A 17,375-nucleotide genomic window follows, 5' to 3' on the forward strand; every position below is an offset into this window, starting at 1 on the left:
CAAGTCTTTTGCACTTCAAGTCCAGACACTAGTGGGTATGTTACACCAGTTGGGAGAACAGGGTCGGACAGAGATGAGGTGTGGCTCACACGTATCTCGCCTCTTAGCTAAGTTACCTTATGACCTGAGAGCTAATTTCCATAGATTTGTCAATCCCATCAACACTCCTATACCAACACTGCTCGATCTGGCTGAATGGCTTGAGTATGAGGTGCATGTCCAGGTAATTGGAGTCTCACGAAAAGAGAGATGTCCTGAGCATAAGTTTCAGAAGACTACCACCATTCTCCATGGTAGTGAGCCCAGAAGAAAGACAGAAGGTGACATGTCAGCGACACAAGAAAGGCCCAAGAAGTACTGCCCATTCTGTAATACAGTGCAGCATTACCTGAATCAGTGCAGTAACTTCAAACTCTTGTCGAAGGAGCAGAAGACAGAGTGGATCAAGACGAATAAGAGGTGCTGGCGATGCGCCCATGATCATCAAGCAGCTAAGTGTAACCTCAAAGCCAAGTGTAAACCATGTGGGCGCCGACAACTTGAAGTTCTTCATGATGTCAATACCAGCCCAGATGCTACAGCCTCTGATTCAACCAGTGCACCGGAGGAAAGCACCTTCTTAGTAAGTTCCACCTCTGAGAAATTGTACGTAGACCAATAGCAGTCAGGTGCTACTCAAGCTAAGTCGTGTCATTATTAGCAGCAGTACCAAGATGGTTGAAACCTATGCTATACCGGATGATGGTTCAGAGCGTACCATACTTCTGCATGAAGCAGCTGATAGCCTGGGGCTCCAGGGGGAAGCTGAGGACCTAGCACTCCGCACTGTCCGTCAAGATATCTGTACCATCCATTGTGCCGCTGTGTCATTCGCCATTTCTCCTGCCTCACAGCCTAACAAGTCCTTCCAGATCCGCCGAGCCTTCACTGCAAAGGAACTTGGCCTAACACGCCATAGTTACCCAATAAGAGCATTACAGGAGTGGTACCATCACCTTAAGCACCTGCCACTGCCAGACATAAAGGAAGTACAGCCCCTTCTGCTTATTGGGTTGGATAATCCACATTTTCTCACTCCTGTGGAGCCGGTATGTCTAGGCCCTCTAGGTGAACCTGCAGCTGTGCACACTCAACTTGGATAGACTTTACAGGGTCCATCGAGATTCCTACGTCAGCGGCTAACCCCACAGCAGTGTCTCTTCACCTCTGGGGCCTCACCAGAAGCTGAGCTCTTCAGCCATGTTGAGAGACTCTGGAAAATGGATACCTTGCCATAGTGGGCGGCTCATTACCAGGTCCCGACAAGATGCTGAAGCCATTCAGAAGCTTGAGGAAAGGACAATTAGAGTAACAATTGATGGAGTAAACCGCTACGCCACCCCACTACTGTGGAAGAAGAATTTTCCCGCTCTTCATGCTACACCAGAGGCAGTTTTGGCCCAGCTTCGTAGTACGGAGAAATGACTTGCCAGAGAACCACAGAAGGCAGCTGCCTACTCTCAGGAAATCCACAAACTGCTGCAGGCTGGCTTCGTCACAGCTGTTGCACCGGAAGAGGCTGCAGTAAGTAACTGTTCGTGGTTTATCCCCCATCACATGGTGTACCACAGCGGCAAGGACAGGATAGTGTTCAACTGTTCCTTCACCTACAAGGGTTAGAGCCTGAACGACTGCCTTCTGCCAGGGCCTACACTGGGAGCTAGCCTATTGGAAGTCCTTCTCAGGTTCAGAGAACACCCAGTCGCCTTCAGCAGTGACATAAAGGGGATGTTCCATCAGGTTTGTCTGCTAGATGAGGACAAACCTTTCCTCTGTTTCCTGTGGCGAGACATGAAGGTAGATGAAAAACCCACCATCTACCAACGGCAGGTGCTTCCCTTTGGGACTACATGCAGTCCGTGCTGCGCCACCTTTGCACTTCAAGCCCATGTCCAAAAACACACTGAGTGGGAGAGGATTCTCGTCTGCCCATAGAACGTAATTTCTATGTTGACAACTGTTTGCAGAGTCTCCCATCACAAGTCCAAGCCAAGAAGCTGGTGGATCGCCTGCAGTCTCTCCTCTTGGAGGGTGGATTTGAACTACGACAATGGGCTAGCAATGTCCACACAGTCATCAGCCACCTACCAGTCGAGTCCCAGTCAGAGGGTAGTGTTCTCTGGCTCTCCCAGGAGTCAGCCAAACCTCAAGAGTGCACTGTAGGACTTGTATGGCACTGTAAGACTGATGCACTCCGGTACAAGCATCAGCAGAGCGTCAGTTCAGAGCCAACAATGTGCAGCATTTATCGGCTGCTTGCCCAGCAGTATGATCCTCTCGAGTTTCTTATTCCATATACAACCAGAGCAAAGGTCATTGTGCAACACCTCTGGGACAAGAAAAGAGGATGGGATGATCCTCACTTACCTGAGAACCTGCTCCATGCCTGGTGTTTATGGGAAAGTGAACTGGGCCAGCTCTGACAGATAACGCTGCCAAGATGCTACACTGACCCACGCTCGGATTGCAGTAACAGCCATCGAAGCCTTCACGTGTTCTGTGATGCCTCTGAGCGTGCCTATTTGTCTGTGGCATATCTACGCACCAGCCAAGGGGAAGGAAAGGTCCAGGTGGCTTTCTTGGCTGCGAGGTCGAGAGCACCCAAGAAGCAACTCTCAATTCCAAGGCTAGAGTTGTGTGGAGCCCTTACAGGAGCACAGCTGGCCTCTGTTCTGAAGAAGGAACTGACCCTTGACATCCAAGATGTGGTGTTCTGGACAGACTCGACTACAGTACTTAGAGCTGTGCCCTCTCACCCAGTTACGAAGCTTCAAATCCCTCGATGTGACAATAAGCTTACCCACCCGGGAGCTGAACGTGCTTTTGCCGAGTTGCGCCTGAAATACTGGATCTTAAGGGGGAGAGAAGCGGTTAGAAGACATCAGCATCACTGTCCCGAATGTAAGAAGTGGAGAGGTTAACCAGATGTTCCGAAAATGGCAGAACTGCCGCCCTCAAGTTTGAGGCTCTTCCGACCTGCTTTCTATTCGACTGGAATGGACTGCTTCGGCCATATGCTCATCAAAGTGGGTTGGCGCACAGAAAAGAGGTGGGGCATCCTTTTCAAATGGCTTACTACTCGAGCAGTTCACATGGATCTGCTGGTAAACATGGATGTTGACTCCTTGATGTCACTCAGCCGGTTCATTGCCTGACGTGGGAAGCCCTTTGAACTCCTTTCAGACCAAGGTACCAACTTTCGAGGTGCAAGTAAAGAACTACATGAAGCATTCAACACCCTAGCGCCAGGTCTTAGAGAGCAACTGACGGCAGAACAGATCCGATTCTGTTTCAATCCCCCCAGTGCTCCACACTTTGGAGGGTCTTGGGAGAGAGAGGTGCGATCTTTGAAAACCGCTCTGGCACCACATTGGGAGCGCAGACAGTGTCAAAGGAAGTGCTGAGGACCGTCTTACTTGAGGTGGAGAGTATACTCAACTCCAGGCCTTTGGGTTATGTTTCCTCAGACATTGCAGACCCAGATCCCATCATGCCCTACTCTTTGTTGATGGGGTGGCCGGATTGCTCTCTGCCACAAGTGTTCTATCCAGAATCTGAACTGCTCAGTCGTAAGAGGTGGAGACACACTCAAGTCCTGGCTGACCAATTCTGGAAGCACTTCATATGGCATTTTATGTCCACCTTGCAACCACGGCAGAAATGGCACAAGGAAATAGACAACATTGCAGTTGGATCTGTGGTTCTCATTGTTGATCAGCAGATCCCACGAGCTCTCTGGCAAGTAGGAACTGTGAAAATTATCTTACCGGGGGCCGATGATTGTGTTAGAGCTGCAGTTGTTCAAGTAAAGGATCAAATTTGCACTCGCCCAGTGGCACGGCTCATCAGGTTGCATGTTCTACTTAGGTGCAGAGGACATTCCATCAAGGTCAAATTTGTACACCAAATTTAGGGGCGGCTGTACAAAAGGGTCAGGTTTGTGTATGGGATTTCCCATGTCCTCTGAATACACCATAGGTGTGTATGTCTGCAGCTTTAGTTCAGAGACAAACGGCAGCCGAACAACGGACAGTGTGTGCATTCATAAGACCAAACCACACACACACTCTCACCCACCTGCGGGCACATTCTCAATTGGAAATACAAAGAATGACAACTTTATTCCTGGACTCTGCCTGTTTGTTCCTCTCACATCTGAACATTTGTAAGTGTTCTGACCTGACACTCTGAAGCAATTGCTGCCAGCTCAGATTTCTTTAACCCTTCTAAACACTGAAGTTTAGTCTACAACAAGTGAAATGCATGCTCAGCAGGGTAAAGATTGACTGACTGACTTGGCCATTTAACAATATTCCACTGCTTTCCCTTAATAAACTCCTGGGTTGCTTTAACTGTATGTTTTGGGTCATTGTCCATCTGTGTTTTTTTAAACAAACAGTTTTTATAACTTCACAACAATATTTTACATCTGCATGAGCTAAATAGTCTCTAGAAAGAAATGATTTGAATTGTCCGCCTATTTTTAATCCTGGCATAAATCGCAAATCATTATTTGAGATTTTAATTCCCCCCCAAAGAGGGGTACATTGATATCCTACCCTGGAACACCACCAAGTCATTGGTTCAGGTATGTGGATGGACATACATCAGCTTGCTATATTTATCCAAACAGACTGGACCAATTATGCTTAACTGAATTAGAGACTTTAACAGTCTCTTCTATGCAAGAATGTCTCGTGCTGATATACCTGCAAACTTGACAAAACTGTTTTTCAGACTACATGTACCTGTCCTCTATGTCAGCAAACACATTTACATTTATGTCATACTTATGTCTACTTTCCCATTTTTATAATCATTACTTACTGTGGCGGGGCGTGGCTTGCAGTGCCGTGCAGGAAAGGCGGACGCACTTGCACGGCATCCGCAATAATGCCCTGTCGACTTAAATATTGTACTGGGTCCTGTGTTTGGGGTTGTTATTGGTTATGTTGAGCTTGCAGCGGGAGAGCTGCAGCTCTGTGTGTGTTGTGAATGGCAACCTTGAGTGTAATAAAGTATGCTGCAAAGCATGAACGTGCACCCGGGTCTGCTGTGGGTTTGTTACACTTACATTTTGATTAGATACCTTGAGTTTGTAAATTATCAGATTACATATTTGGAATACACTGTATTTAATTCAGGGTCACAGGAGGATGAAGCCTATCCCAGCTGCTACAGGACAAAGGCAGGACAGCTGCCAGTTTATCACAAGGCTAACACAATACATGTGACAGAAAATCCACTTAAATGTTTGATATTTGTAATAATAATCATAATTATGATTATTATAAATAAATTCTTTATAAATACATGTAGATTTTTTTATAACCCCTAGAATATAAACCTGAGCTGTTTCAGATTCTGAGCTCTGGCCTCAGTGAGCAAGCTGTGTCCTCACTGCAGCTCCCTCTTGGAAGTACTTGTGCTTCTTGTCTTCCCCCAGTGTTGATCACCTGCCTGTAATATCACGTACTGTACCTGAGGAACAAAAAAGGACAAACACTTGCCTTCCATTAAGAAGTACATTCATACAGAGGCAATCTATGGAAACACACTACATCACCCTTTGGTAGAGAAATCAGTTTGAAATGAGTTCTTCAGGTGGCTCAGCAGTCCCACACTGACAGATGAAACTTCTGTGGATGAAGAATCTGGATTTTTTTTATTTCCAATCCAGTTCTGGATTAAGCAACAGTGCTCATCTTTGCTCTTCTGAAATCTGTGTTAAACAACAACAAACATAAATTCGTAACTAAGTAACTAACCTCCCCCAATACACACTCATGTCTTTCATGCAGCACAACCAAAACAGTAACATTGTAACAGAGATCCTGAACACATCACGATAAAATATCATATGATATAATCATACACACACACACTCACTCTGAACCTACACTGAAGTGTTTTTATATATGAGAATCACCATGTTAAGCATGTAACTTATGTAGTTATAAGATTGTGCCACTTGCTGTGTAAGATTTAATAATTAGGATTAGGATTATCGTGATAAGCCAAAGTCAAAGGGTAGCCGGAGTCCTGACTGGCCTCTGGCCAGGACCTTAGCCGCTACCTGACCCTGTGTGTGTTTGGCTGGAGGACGGGTGGGAAAGTTACCCAGCAGCAGGGGGCGGAGATACTGGTCCCTATATATTAGGGGACCAGATGACACCCCAGCACTTTTTTCCTGCTGCTACTTTCAGTCTCTGTGTTGCTCTGCTGTCTGTGCTTAAGGTTGTACACCCCGGGGTTTTGCTTTGCTTGCTTTCTGCTATGTAATTCTCTTGCTAAATGTCTGTATGTATTTTCCCTGCTGTTCATATGATTCAGTGTATTAAACTCTGTTCCAAGAACTCTACTCTTTTCCAGAGCATCTTTTTGAGTGCCTTTATTTTAATTGGATCTAAAAAGGTTGGATCTCCATATCGTTGGTAGGAGAAGGTTATCAGGATGGCTTCAAAATTTGCGACCACATCATGCAGGATTAAAGGAGCCAGATTTTGTTCAGACAGCTGGGATTGTATTTTACACTGACAAACTTTTGCAGGGTTTGCAAACTTTTGCATAAAGCCCCCATTTGTATTTTGAAATTGTAACCGATGGAAATAAAGAAGTAATCTTTCTTAAAATATTGTGTGATCTCTACCTTTATGCTAAATATTAATCAAATCTTTGACAACCAATCTAGAGGTGTTTTTTTTTTAAATTCGTGCAACTTTCAACCACCTTGTGCCACTCAGTGAACATCAGCTGATAAACATAAATTCAGCTGTTGTTCAGGTTAGTTCACAAGTTTTCTGTGTTTTTTCCTGCACATGTTCCCATTGCTTTAAAATATCTGTGAATCTAGAGAGTTACCTCATAAGACACTCATATCTAGCGTACTTTAAGGATGTGGTGGCTGCTATATCAGAGGTGAAGAATACAGGATTAACATAGGTGAAGGCGCACTTATCTGCTGTACACTCCAGTGTGGGCCATTTCGAAAACTGTAAGAAATCTGATAAAGAAGACAAAAGTTTGTTTTCTAGCCGCCCCCCCCCCAAAAAAAAAAGAAAAAAAGAAAAGATACATCTGCATAAAGAACATGACTCGGAGAGACACAAAACAGAAATCACAGAATGTGTCATGGTCCTGAGTCTGACGACTCAGTGTTTTGTGTTTCCTTATATTATTCTATGTTCTTGTTTATTCTGGTTATGTCTTTTGTTAAGGTTTGCCATTTGTTAGGTTTCTGTTCTGTGCCTGCCTGCTCCCACTTCTCTGTGTTCCCTCTGTCTGTCCATGGTGTCACACTGTCTGCTCGTGAATCTGTCTGTTAAGCTCAGTGTCTTGTCTGGTTCTCTGTGTCTGTGAGTTTCCTGTTTTATTCTGAAGGTCTCTGTCTCATGTGAGTGTGTTCAGATTACGTTTCCCCTGTCCCGTCAGCTCTGATTTCTCCCAGGTGTGTTCCCCTCCCGTCTCCCATCCCTTGATTACTGCTGTGAGTATTTAAGCCCTGTGTGTTCTTCTGCCTGTTGCTGGTTTGTCTGTGTTCTTTCCCTACGTCATCCTGCATCATTTTCTGTGTCTCCCTGCATCTCAGTTTCAAGGTTTGTTTTTGCTTAGTTTTCCCAGTTTAGGTTTTCTCAGTTCTGTTTTCGCCACCCTCGCCTTTGTTGTATCTTCACTCTCCATTAATAAAGCTCCCTCACATCAGTAGTGCCTGCATCTTGGGTCCTTTAATAATTCCACATGGTTTGCCCTGCTAACCATGACAGAATGCAAGAAAAACATAATACCTAATGCCTGAGACCTCTCTCCTCTTAGGCAAGCTAAGCAATATATAGGAATTTCTTTCATTTATGTATTGATAGGGATGGGTATCGAAAACCGGTTCTTGTTGAGAACCGGTTCCCACTGTTTCAATTCCTTGGAATTGTTTGGCATTTTTGCAAACGATTCCCTCATCGATTCCAGTCGCCCCGAATGACGTCACCACGTTGCGGAGCGTCATTTACCTGGCAGGAAACATGGCGGCTCAAACGCTCAAAAGTTTGGTTATACTTTACGAGAACAGATGACAACAGGGCAGCTTGCAATACTTGCAAAGTAGATATTTCATTTAAGGGAGGAAACACTACGAATATGCAAAAGCATTTGCTCACAAAACACGCGATAACCTTAAATGAATTTCGTGTTTTTAATTCCGCTCCGAACTCGTGAATCTCAACCCAGCAGCAGCGGTAACGTTTGCACGTCCTCTCCCGTTAATGCGGCAGGTAAATAATCAACTAACAGTGCATATTATGTTAGCGCGATCTGTCTTATTACAAAACCTGCCATTACTGTGCGCTGCATTTAGGTGACCATGATGAGAGAGACAGACAGAGTCTGGATGGCTCAGATGCTGGCAGTTGTCGCTGCAGTCTACCGGTAGCGTCTCCTTTCAGGCCAGGATAGACAAATGTCACCGAGCAGTGACTAAGTTTGTGGTAAAAGGCTTGCACCCATTTGCCACAGCAGATGCCCCCAATTTCTGGTAAGTGAATGTGTTTAATTGTAGGCAGGGACATTACTGGATATTCTTGTGTAATTGCTACAGAATAATTTATGTTATACTTTGTTATTGCTACAGAAGAATATTTTATTATTTTACATTTACAATTTTTTTCCCCCGGGGACCCTGTGACACCCCATTGAAGAGCCATAGGCTGTGGATCTCTTAAGATCTCACTGTTGGGTTTGTAAGGCCATGTTACTCCTAAATTTCTATCTTGTTCAAAGAGAAGATATAAAACAAAGTTCTAAGCTAATCGACCTTAGTGTTCTCCTTTTTTTTAAAAGAATCGATAAGAGAATCGATAAAGAATTGAATCGTTAAACAGAATCGAAAATGGAATCGGAATCGTGAAAATCTTATCAATACCCATCCCTATGTATTGATCACATTGTTTATTAGTAATGTTTTTAGGTCGCTGTTTTAGCTTGTCTGCCTCATACCCAATTCAAGCAGTTAGACAGATGGTGGGGGTCTGTTAAGGAAATGGGAACATTCACACAGGAAGTCTGGCACCACAGGTAGTGGAGCCTTTTGTCTTTTCTCCACTATAAGAGGTAGCAAGGGAGTGTGGACCTTTCTTTGGGGGAAAGACCAAAGATGTGAAACAGCTATGTACTGCCTTGTGTTCCTGTAGGAAGTATTTAAACCCAGGGCAATGCCGGGCTCAGGTTGAGACTCTGCCGATCGACTGCCCTGCGATGATGGCTTCTCTCACCAAGCTTGGGTTTTTGTTCTTTTTTTTGATGAAAGGATGTTAGCTACCGCTCACTGTTTGTCTGCAGGCTTTATTAAATGAAAACTTCCACAACACCAACACGGAGAAGGCCCAGCCCCCAGCTGAAATGGAACACGTAATGAAAAATTAAATGGGGGTACTTATGATCAGAATTGTATTCAGTATTATGAAGATAACTTTTATTTTCGTATAGTTTTTAGTTAGTCTGATTATTGAATATGTGTATTTGTGCTGTGATATTCTATTTTGTTCAATCTTTGACTGCACACCAGCACACAAAGCAGCATCTATAAAGACATGGGTGAGCAAGTGTGGAAGAACTTCACTGGCCTGCACAGAGTCCTGTCCTCAACCTGACAGAACACCTTATCAACAATTAGAGCAGAGACTGTGAGCCTGGCCTTCTCCTACAACATCAGTGTTTGACATTACAAATGCGCTTCTGGAAAAGCAGTCAAAAATTCCTATACACTCCTTCACATAAGCTTTTACAGAGAAGTTAAAGTTGCAAAGCGGCAAACTGTGGGCCGACATCATATTAATTCCTTGGATTAAGAATGGGATGGCAAAATAATAGGTGTTGCACAGTAAACCTCAATATCTGCTTTGGAGGTTGATCTTAATTTAATGAATGAAATTAATCAGTAGTTAAATTAATAACTCATTTAATTTGAGGTGGACTGATCATCATAGGATCAGAGGTGTATCCGGACAGGTGAAGGTAGAAAGCGGTAAAAACAGTGATTTCCAGAAGAGACTACATGGTTCGATTTGATGAGTAATTAAAGTGAAGACTTGGTTATTAAGTGCAGTGGCAGTTATGGGAGGATTGAGTTGACTGAGTGGAAAGGTTAACTGTTTGGCCAGTTCAGGAAAAATTAGGTTTTCCTCTGCCCAGGAGTTGATGAGGGCATGAAGAGAATGAGTGACTTGGTTAAAACAGAGTAAAAATAACAGACAGAGGTGCTTCTAGAATTTTTCATAGGGGTGGTCATATGGGGGCCACTAAAAATATTAGCATGGCACATAAAAAACAGAATTTTCAGTTTTATTATGCTGTTGTTAAATATAGGTTTCTTGAAAAATATGGCAAAAAGGAGAGGAAAGAATTGTAGTCCCAGTTCCTGCTATTAAATTGATCGCACAAGGGTACATATGAAAACCAATTAAGGTTTGGAAATCCATAGTAATCTTTTTTTAGAATTGTTTTTAGAATTTATTAGAATTAGAGAAGCCCTTAAAGAGCCTGGGATGGTGGTATAATGCAGACCTCAATGATGCATGGCAAATAGAACAACTAAGGCAGAACTTGATAATGACCTCAAGTGGATTAACAACACTGCACTCCCAGGGAAACTGAAGCTCTGGTGCTTCCAGTTTGGGTTATTACCTAGACTACTCTGGCCTTTGACAATGTACGAGGTCTCACTCAATCATGCCAATCGACTAGAGAGGCTAGTGAGCTCCTACGTTAAGACGTGGCTCATACTTCCCAAATGCCTCAGCAGCGTTGGACTCTATAGCGACGGGATACTGTCATTGCCTATCCCTAGCCTGATAGAGGAGTTTAAATGTGCAAAAGTGAGGCTTGAGATGTCACTCACGGACTACCGGGACCCCATAGTGAGAGGTGCTGCTCCCATCCTAGCAACGTGGAGGAAGTGGACCCCGGCCAAATCTGCTCTTCGGCATCATGATGTGGTGGCCAGATCTCCTCTCTGCTCTCTCCTATCTTGTCCCTCTTGTCTTACTTCTCTCTATCACCTTTTCTGTCCCTTTGAAGAAATGAGGCTCCATAAATGTCCACTACTGACGATGTGTCCCAAATTTTAATATGATAATGTAGATCAGATCTCTAATCCCTAAACCTAACCATGGCAGATTAGCTTGGGTAAAAGACTGAAAGTTGAGGCACACAACGATGGTAAAGTTTCTGGGTTGCCTTTCCTCATAACAGCCATCCCTCAAGATTTTCTCTATTTAAAGCAATGCATTATCAGGGATTGTAACATCTAGTCCTTTTACTGAATTTTAATTGACTGATTGCCTGGAAGTGCATGTTTACTAAAACCAGTAAGTAGCATGACTGCTGTATTCTGAACTAGAGGTAGAATACAGCAGTCAGACCCAGAGAGAAAAAGAAAAACAGGTTGTGGAACATGGGAACACTCTCAGATTTAATTCTCCAGAAGTGTCATATTTGTTGATGGTGTAGTTTAGAGGGCAATCAAACTGTACCTACAATATTCTTATTATGAGGGCCCAGGTTGCAGAAACAAACATTGCACACAGGTGAAAACAGTAAGACAGTCTAAAAAAAGGCTTCTGGGCATTGCTGCATTACAATGTTTCAAGGAAAGGTATGTCTTATCTGCACAGGAATGAAGATGGATGTGTTGGCTGATTTGGCAACCTGGCTATCTTCATGGCAGGTTCTGTATCCAGTGTTTAGTTCACCTGGTTTAGTTCTATTAGTTAAGCTACAGTTCCTCTTTTTGCCTCTTGTTTGTATTTTCGTTTTGCCTGTAATAAATAGCTTGTCTTTTGTAGAAATCCCCTCCTGCCTTTATGTGTCTGCATTTTGGGTCCTCACCTTCGCTCCCTAATGATCAGCCATCATAGATCGTGACACTAGATGCCTCATATTTGTTGATAGTGTACTTTAGAGGGCAATCAAAGTTTACCTACAACATTCTGCTTATGAGGGTGCTGGGTTGCAGAAAAAAAACCAGGTGAAAACAGTGAGACAGTCTAAAAAAGCTTATGGGCGTTGCTGCATCACAAGGTTTCAAGGAAAGGTATGCATCTTATCTGCAAAGGAAGACCGATGTGGTGGCTGATTTGCAGCTATGTGCCACTTCTCTCTGGGATAAATCAAAACGTACCTGAAACTCCCTCCTTTTGCTCTTTGTCAATACTCTATTACATTCATAAGGATTCACTGACACTTTGTCCATGAGCAGAAATGGCACAGGAAGGATTTAAGATTGCTGGAGAAAAACTCTGCTGTTCGATCTGTTTGGATCTACTGAAGGATCCAGTAACTATTCCCTGTGGACACAGCTACTGTATGAACTGTATTAAAAGGCACTTTGATAAGGAGGATCAGAAGCACACCCACAGCTGTCCTCAGTGCAGACAGACCTTCATACCGAGGCCTGCTCTGGTGAAAAACACCATGTTAGCAGAGTTCGTGGAGGAAGTGAAGCAGACTGGACTGTATGCTCCTCCTGCTGATCACTGCTATGCTGGACCTGAAGATGTGACCTGTGATGTTTGTAGTGGGAGAAAGTTGAAAGCTGTCAAGTCTTGTCTCCACTGTGTGGTCTTTTATTGTGAGTACCACCTCCAGCCTCATCATAATATAGAAGCATTAAAGAAACACAAACTGGTCGACCCGTTCAAGAAGCTTCAGGAGAACATGTGCCCTCACCACAATGAGGTAATGAAGATTTTCTGCCGCACTGATCAGCAGTGTATCTGTTATCTGTGCTCCATGGGTGAACATAAAGGCCACAACACAGTCCCAGCTTCAGCAGAAAGATCTGAAAAGCAGAAAGAGCTGAAGCCATGTCGTGAAAAAATTCAACAGAGAATCCAGGACAGAGAAGAACATGTTAAGGTGTTTCTGCAGGAAATGGAGGCCATTAATCAGTCTGCTGATAAAGCTGTGAGAGACACTGAGAAGACACTTCAACAACTATTCCTTCTCATCAAGAAAAACATTTCTGATATCCAGCAACAGATCAGATCCCAACAGAGAACTGAAGTAAATCGAACCAAAGAGCTTCTGGAAAAACTGCAGGAAGAGCTCAGTGAACTGAAAAGAAAAGATGCTGAACTGGAACAGCTCTCTCACACAGAGGATCACACTCAGTTTCTACACATGTTCCCTTTGTTCTCAAATTTTACTGTCTCTACAGAGGTACCTTTTATTAAACGTCATCCTCTGCTGTACTTTGATGATGTGCCGGCTGCTGTATTAGAGGTAGAAAATAAACTACAGCACATTCTTCAGGAAGGATGGCAAAAAGTTTCCCGCACAGTGACTGATGTAGACGTGTTGCTACCTCAACCAGAGCCCCAAACCAGAGCTGAATTCTTAAAGTTTTCAACTCAGCTCACACTGGATCCAGACACTGTAAACATGCGGCTGTTATTATCTGAAGAGAGCAGAAGGGCAACATTTGTGAGTAAAAAACAGGCATATCCTGGTCACCCTAAAAGATTCATGAACAGGTCTCAGGTTCTGAGCAGAGAAAGTCTGACTGGACGTCACTACTGGGAGGTAGAGTGGAGCGGGTTTGGTATTTACATAGCAGTCGCACACAAAAGTATAAGCAGAACAGGAGCTCAAAGTGAATTTGGAAACAATAGTGAGTCTTGGGCATTAGAGTGTTACAGTAGTAATTATTCACTCATTCATGGCAAAAATTGTTATTGGTTTTCAGGGCCTGTGTCTTCCAAAATTGGAGTGTACCTGGATCACAGAGCAGGTATTCTGTCCTTCTACAGTGTCTCTGACACCATGACTCTTCTTCACAGAGTCCAGACCACATTCACTCAGCCGCTCTATGTTGGACTGAGGGCTAATCATTTCTTAGGATCAGACTCCTCTGGCGTGTTTTGCAAGTTTGAGTAGGGAGAATGAATATATTCGTTTTTGTGCATATCAGTTGTTCAATTAAATATATAATCCTTGGTTGATTGCACCCTTGAATGTTAAAGAAGATATAGAGAAATTATATTTGCATATTTTAATAAATAAAATAAAATAATTAAGAAAACCTAAACACATAATCATTTGACCACAGAATTTAAATTAAAAAGTTAATGTAACTTTCACTTTCTTTATCTTTTGAACAATATTTTGCTCATCATTACAGTTTGTCATAAATAAAATGCTGATCATTCAATTTTGTTCCATTTTTAACTTTTAAATATTTTTATAAAATGTTGTAATGTAATCACAAGTGGATCACCTGTTATTAAATAAATTTGCTTAAAAGTGTATCTTTCTAAAATGAAGTATGTGTCTCTTTGTTTAGAACCATGAAGTTTATTGGTCCATGTTTTGAAAAACCAGTGGATTTCATTTTCTTTATTCATGCTTTTAGTTGCTCCATAGCGTAGTGTTTTTTTTCTCGTTTGGCAAATGCATAGCAATGCAATGGAGCCTAAACTGATCTCAAGTGGGCAGTACAGGGTAAAACCATTGCATTAGAAACCCCTCTAAACTAACCCTATTCTGTAGTGCAAAGAAGTAAATTTTGACATGTTCATCTGGACCAGAATCAGGATTTTAAAAAGCTGAAGTCAACCTAAACACATCCTTTTTACCACTTCCTTCTGCTCATACATACATACTGAAGACAAGAGATGGGCAGTAACACGTTACAAGTAATGCGTTACTGTATTTCGATTACTTTTTAAAGTAATGAGTAAAGTAAGGGATTACTATGCAAAAAAGTAATTAGATTACTGTTACTTTCCCATAAGCACGTTGCGTTACAAAACCGTTACTTTGTTTGTGAGTGTCTCATGACAATGACATACAAGTGTGCGGTGTCCGTGGCAGCAACAGACATGTGTAGATCAACAATGGATAATATAGAGTGCGGGAGAGAGTACGACCATGCAGTTTTTAAGCTTGGAAGTACTGACATTACTTTGAGTTTAATTTTGTAAAAAGTAACAAAACCATTAGCGTCCGCTGTACACTCTGCGTGGGAAGAAAACTTATTTCTACGGCAAAAACTTCAAATCTCAGCAAGCACCTAGCACGGTGCCACGGGAATGTGAAATTCACAGAGAAATCCCCGGATCCCCCCACTAACATGACCGCTGCGGCACTGGGCAAACCTCCTCCGACCCCGACTCCTGCTAAACAGGTGAAAATAGAATTCAGAGCAACAGGACTTAGTGCTGCTGAACTTTGATTGTATTTATTTTTGCTGTGTTTTACTTCCATCTATTTGAAAGAGTGAGTGTAAAAACAAAAAAAAATATTTTATTTTAGATGTTGAAATATGCAGAAAATAGGTAGAAAGATGGATAAATAACTTCAAATATGTTTTAGATTTTAGATTCCGCAAAGTTGCCACCCCACAAAGCGCATTTTTCCCTGCCATGTTACAATATGGTGTGCCTAGCTGCACAGCAGAGATCTGGAAAGACTTGTTCACAGTGCTGAAAACACAGCAATTCAGAGTGACTTTTGCTTTTGAATTTGCACAACCTGAAGCTGATTGGTTCAATCTATTGAAGACTGTGAATCAAATGTACTTCAACATTTCTGCTATGAAGATTTGGTTCCACAACAAACTGGAAGCCAGTGATGGGAAACCAGGACAAGGGTATTATGCTATGGGATAAGTAAAACAACCCATTGTTGCAGATTTGGGAAAATACTTGCCATCCTAGAATTAAATGAGTGTTTTTGCTTCTTTTGGCATCAAGTTGACATTCTAACCTGATGCCTAAACCACCAAATCTCAATCACATCAACTGGCTGCTTTTGACATGCAGGAGCAGCGACTCTACTTTCCCTCTGGATGTCTGAGCTCTTCACTCTTGCATCTCTGAGCCTGTGGGGAAACTCATTTTGTCCACTTGTATTGATCTTATTCTTTCAGTCATTATCCAGATTTTATGACTATAGGTGAGAGCTGGGCTGAACTAGCAAATTAAAAGCTTTGCTTTTTTGGCTCACATCTCTCTTCACCACAGCTGTCCAGTACAATCTCTTGATGCATACTCAATCATCCACATAAGGAAATCCCAAAAAGTTTATTCTGTTCATCTGGACATGTCACTCATCCAAGTGACTTCTTCTGTCTCAGCTGACCGCAGGTTTCTCCAACCTTATAAACAGTACATTTGTATAATGACCGAAACTAGCACCACTGACTAACAATGAGCCATGAGTTCAGTTTCTTTAATATCCAGAAACAGTGGGCAGAGCAGAAGAACATCATATCAATATCCCAGATATCTGACAATAAATGCTGCTTTTATTTTCCAGTCATCCATCCATTCTCTTCCAATTATTCTTTTCAGGGGCGCAGGTCTGGAGCCTATCTCAGCTCTCTTAGGTCGAGAGGCAGGGTACACCTTGGACAGGTCGCCAGTGTGTCACAGGGCTAACACATAGATACAGGCAACCATTCGCACTCACATTCACACCTATGGGCAATTTAGACTTTCCAATTAACCTGTCCCCACTAACTGCATGTCTTTGGACTGTGGGAGGAAGCTGGAGTACCCAGAGAGAACCCACACAAACACGGGGAGAACATGTCCACACAGAAAGATGCCTGTCTGATGGTGGACTTGAACTCAGGACCTTCTTGCTGTGAGGCAACACCACCACCATGCCACCGTGCTGCCTTTTATTTATTTTATTTTATCAAAATCTGCTTTTACATTACTCTGATGTGATTGGACGGCAAATTATTCCCATAAATGCAGAATACTAAAAGGAAAAGGTCTTGATACTTAAGAAGCTGTAATCAGGAACTGTTGAACATTTCTACTCTGTTATAAAACACTCACATCCAGTTATCAAAATATTATTACATTAGACATAGTTTCAAAAACATTCATACAGTATTTTATTCTAAGCTTTAAGAGCTTTCTAACAATTATTCACACACAAGTATCAGATGCAATCAGTAATAATGTAACAAACAGACATTTATGACCTAGACTGTGCAAGCAATATTATATCCCCCTCTCTACAGTCTGCATGGTACACAGGTCCACACATCAAACGTTTTCTATTTCTCTCTCCCTTTCTCTGGTCAGTCTAAAACAATAGTTTAAACCTTTATTTATGTTTTTATAGGTCACTTTAGTGAATGTGTACTTTCCTTTTCTTTATTTTTGAATGTAAAATAATTTGAACTTTTAGGTTACTCTGTTTCTTACTCTGTTTGTAAAGACAAATTAATTAGTTTTCTCCATGATTGGTGTGTCCATACCTGGATTACCAAACTACAGCCCCATTAGTGTAATATTAAGCAAGATTAATGGCTTATGCTGAGCTTCAAAAAA

The 17,375-nt window shown here is 42.5% G+C and overlaps 1 protein-coding gene across 1 annotated transcript; it reads left to right on the plus strand.

Moving 5' to 3' along the window:
- The first annotated feature begins 12,285 nt into the window (after positions 1-12,285).
- On the plus strand, positions 12,286-13,962 carry LOC134618429 (tripartite motif-containing protein 16-like). Its single transcript, XM_063463813.1, has one exon. The coding sequence runs from the start codon at positions 12,286-12,288 to the stop codon at positions 13,960-13,962; it is 1,677 nt and encodes a 558-aa protein (XP_063319883.1).
- The last annotated feature ends 3,413 nt before the right edge of the window (positions 13,963-17,375 follow it).

The sequence above is a fragment of the Pelmatolapia mariae genome, linkage group LG20 (genome assembly GCF_036321145.2).
Source record: "Pelmatolapia mariae isolate MD_Pm_ZW linkage group LG20, Pm_UMD_F_2, whole genome shotgun sequence".
Lineage (NCBI taxonomy): Eukaryota > Metazoa > Chordata > Actinopteri > Cichliformes > Cichlidae > Pelmatolapia > Pelmatolapia mariae.

Excerpts from the sequence above, each read along its gene's own strand:
- LOC134618429 (XM_063463813.1), top strand. The coding sequence starts at position 12,286 with ATGGCACAGGAAGGATTTAAGATTGCTGGAGAAAAACTCTGCTGTTCG.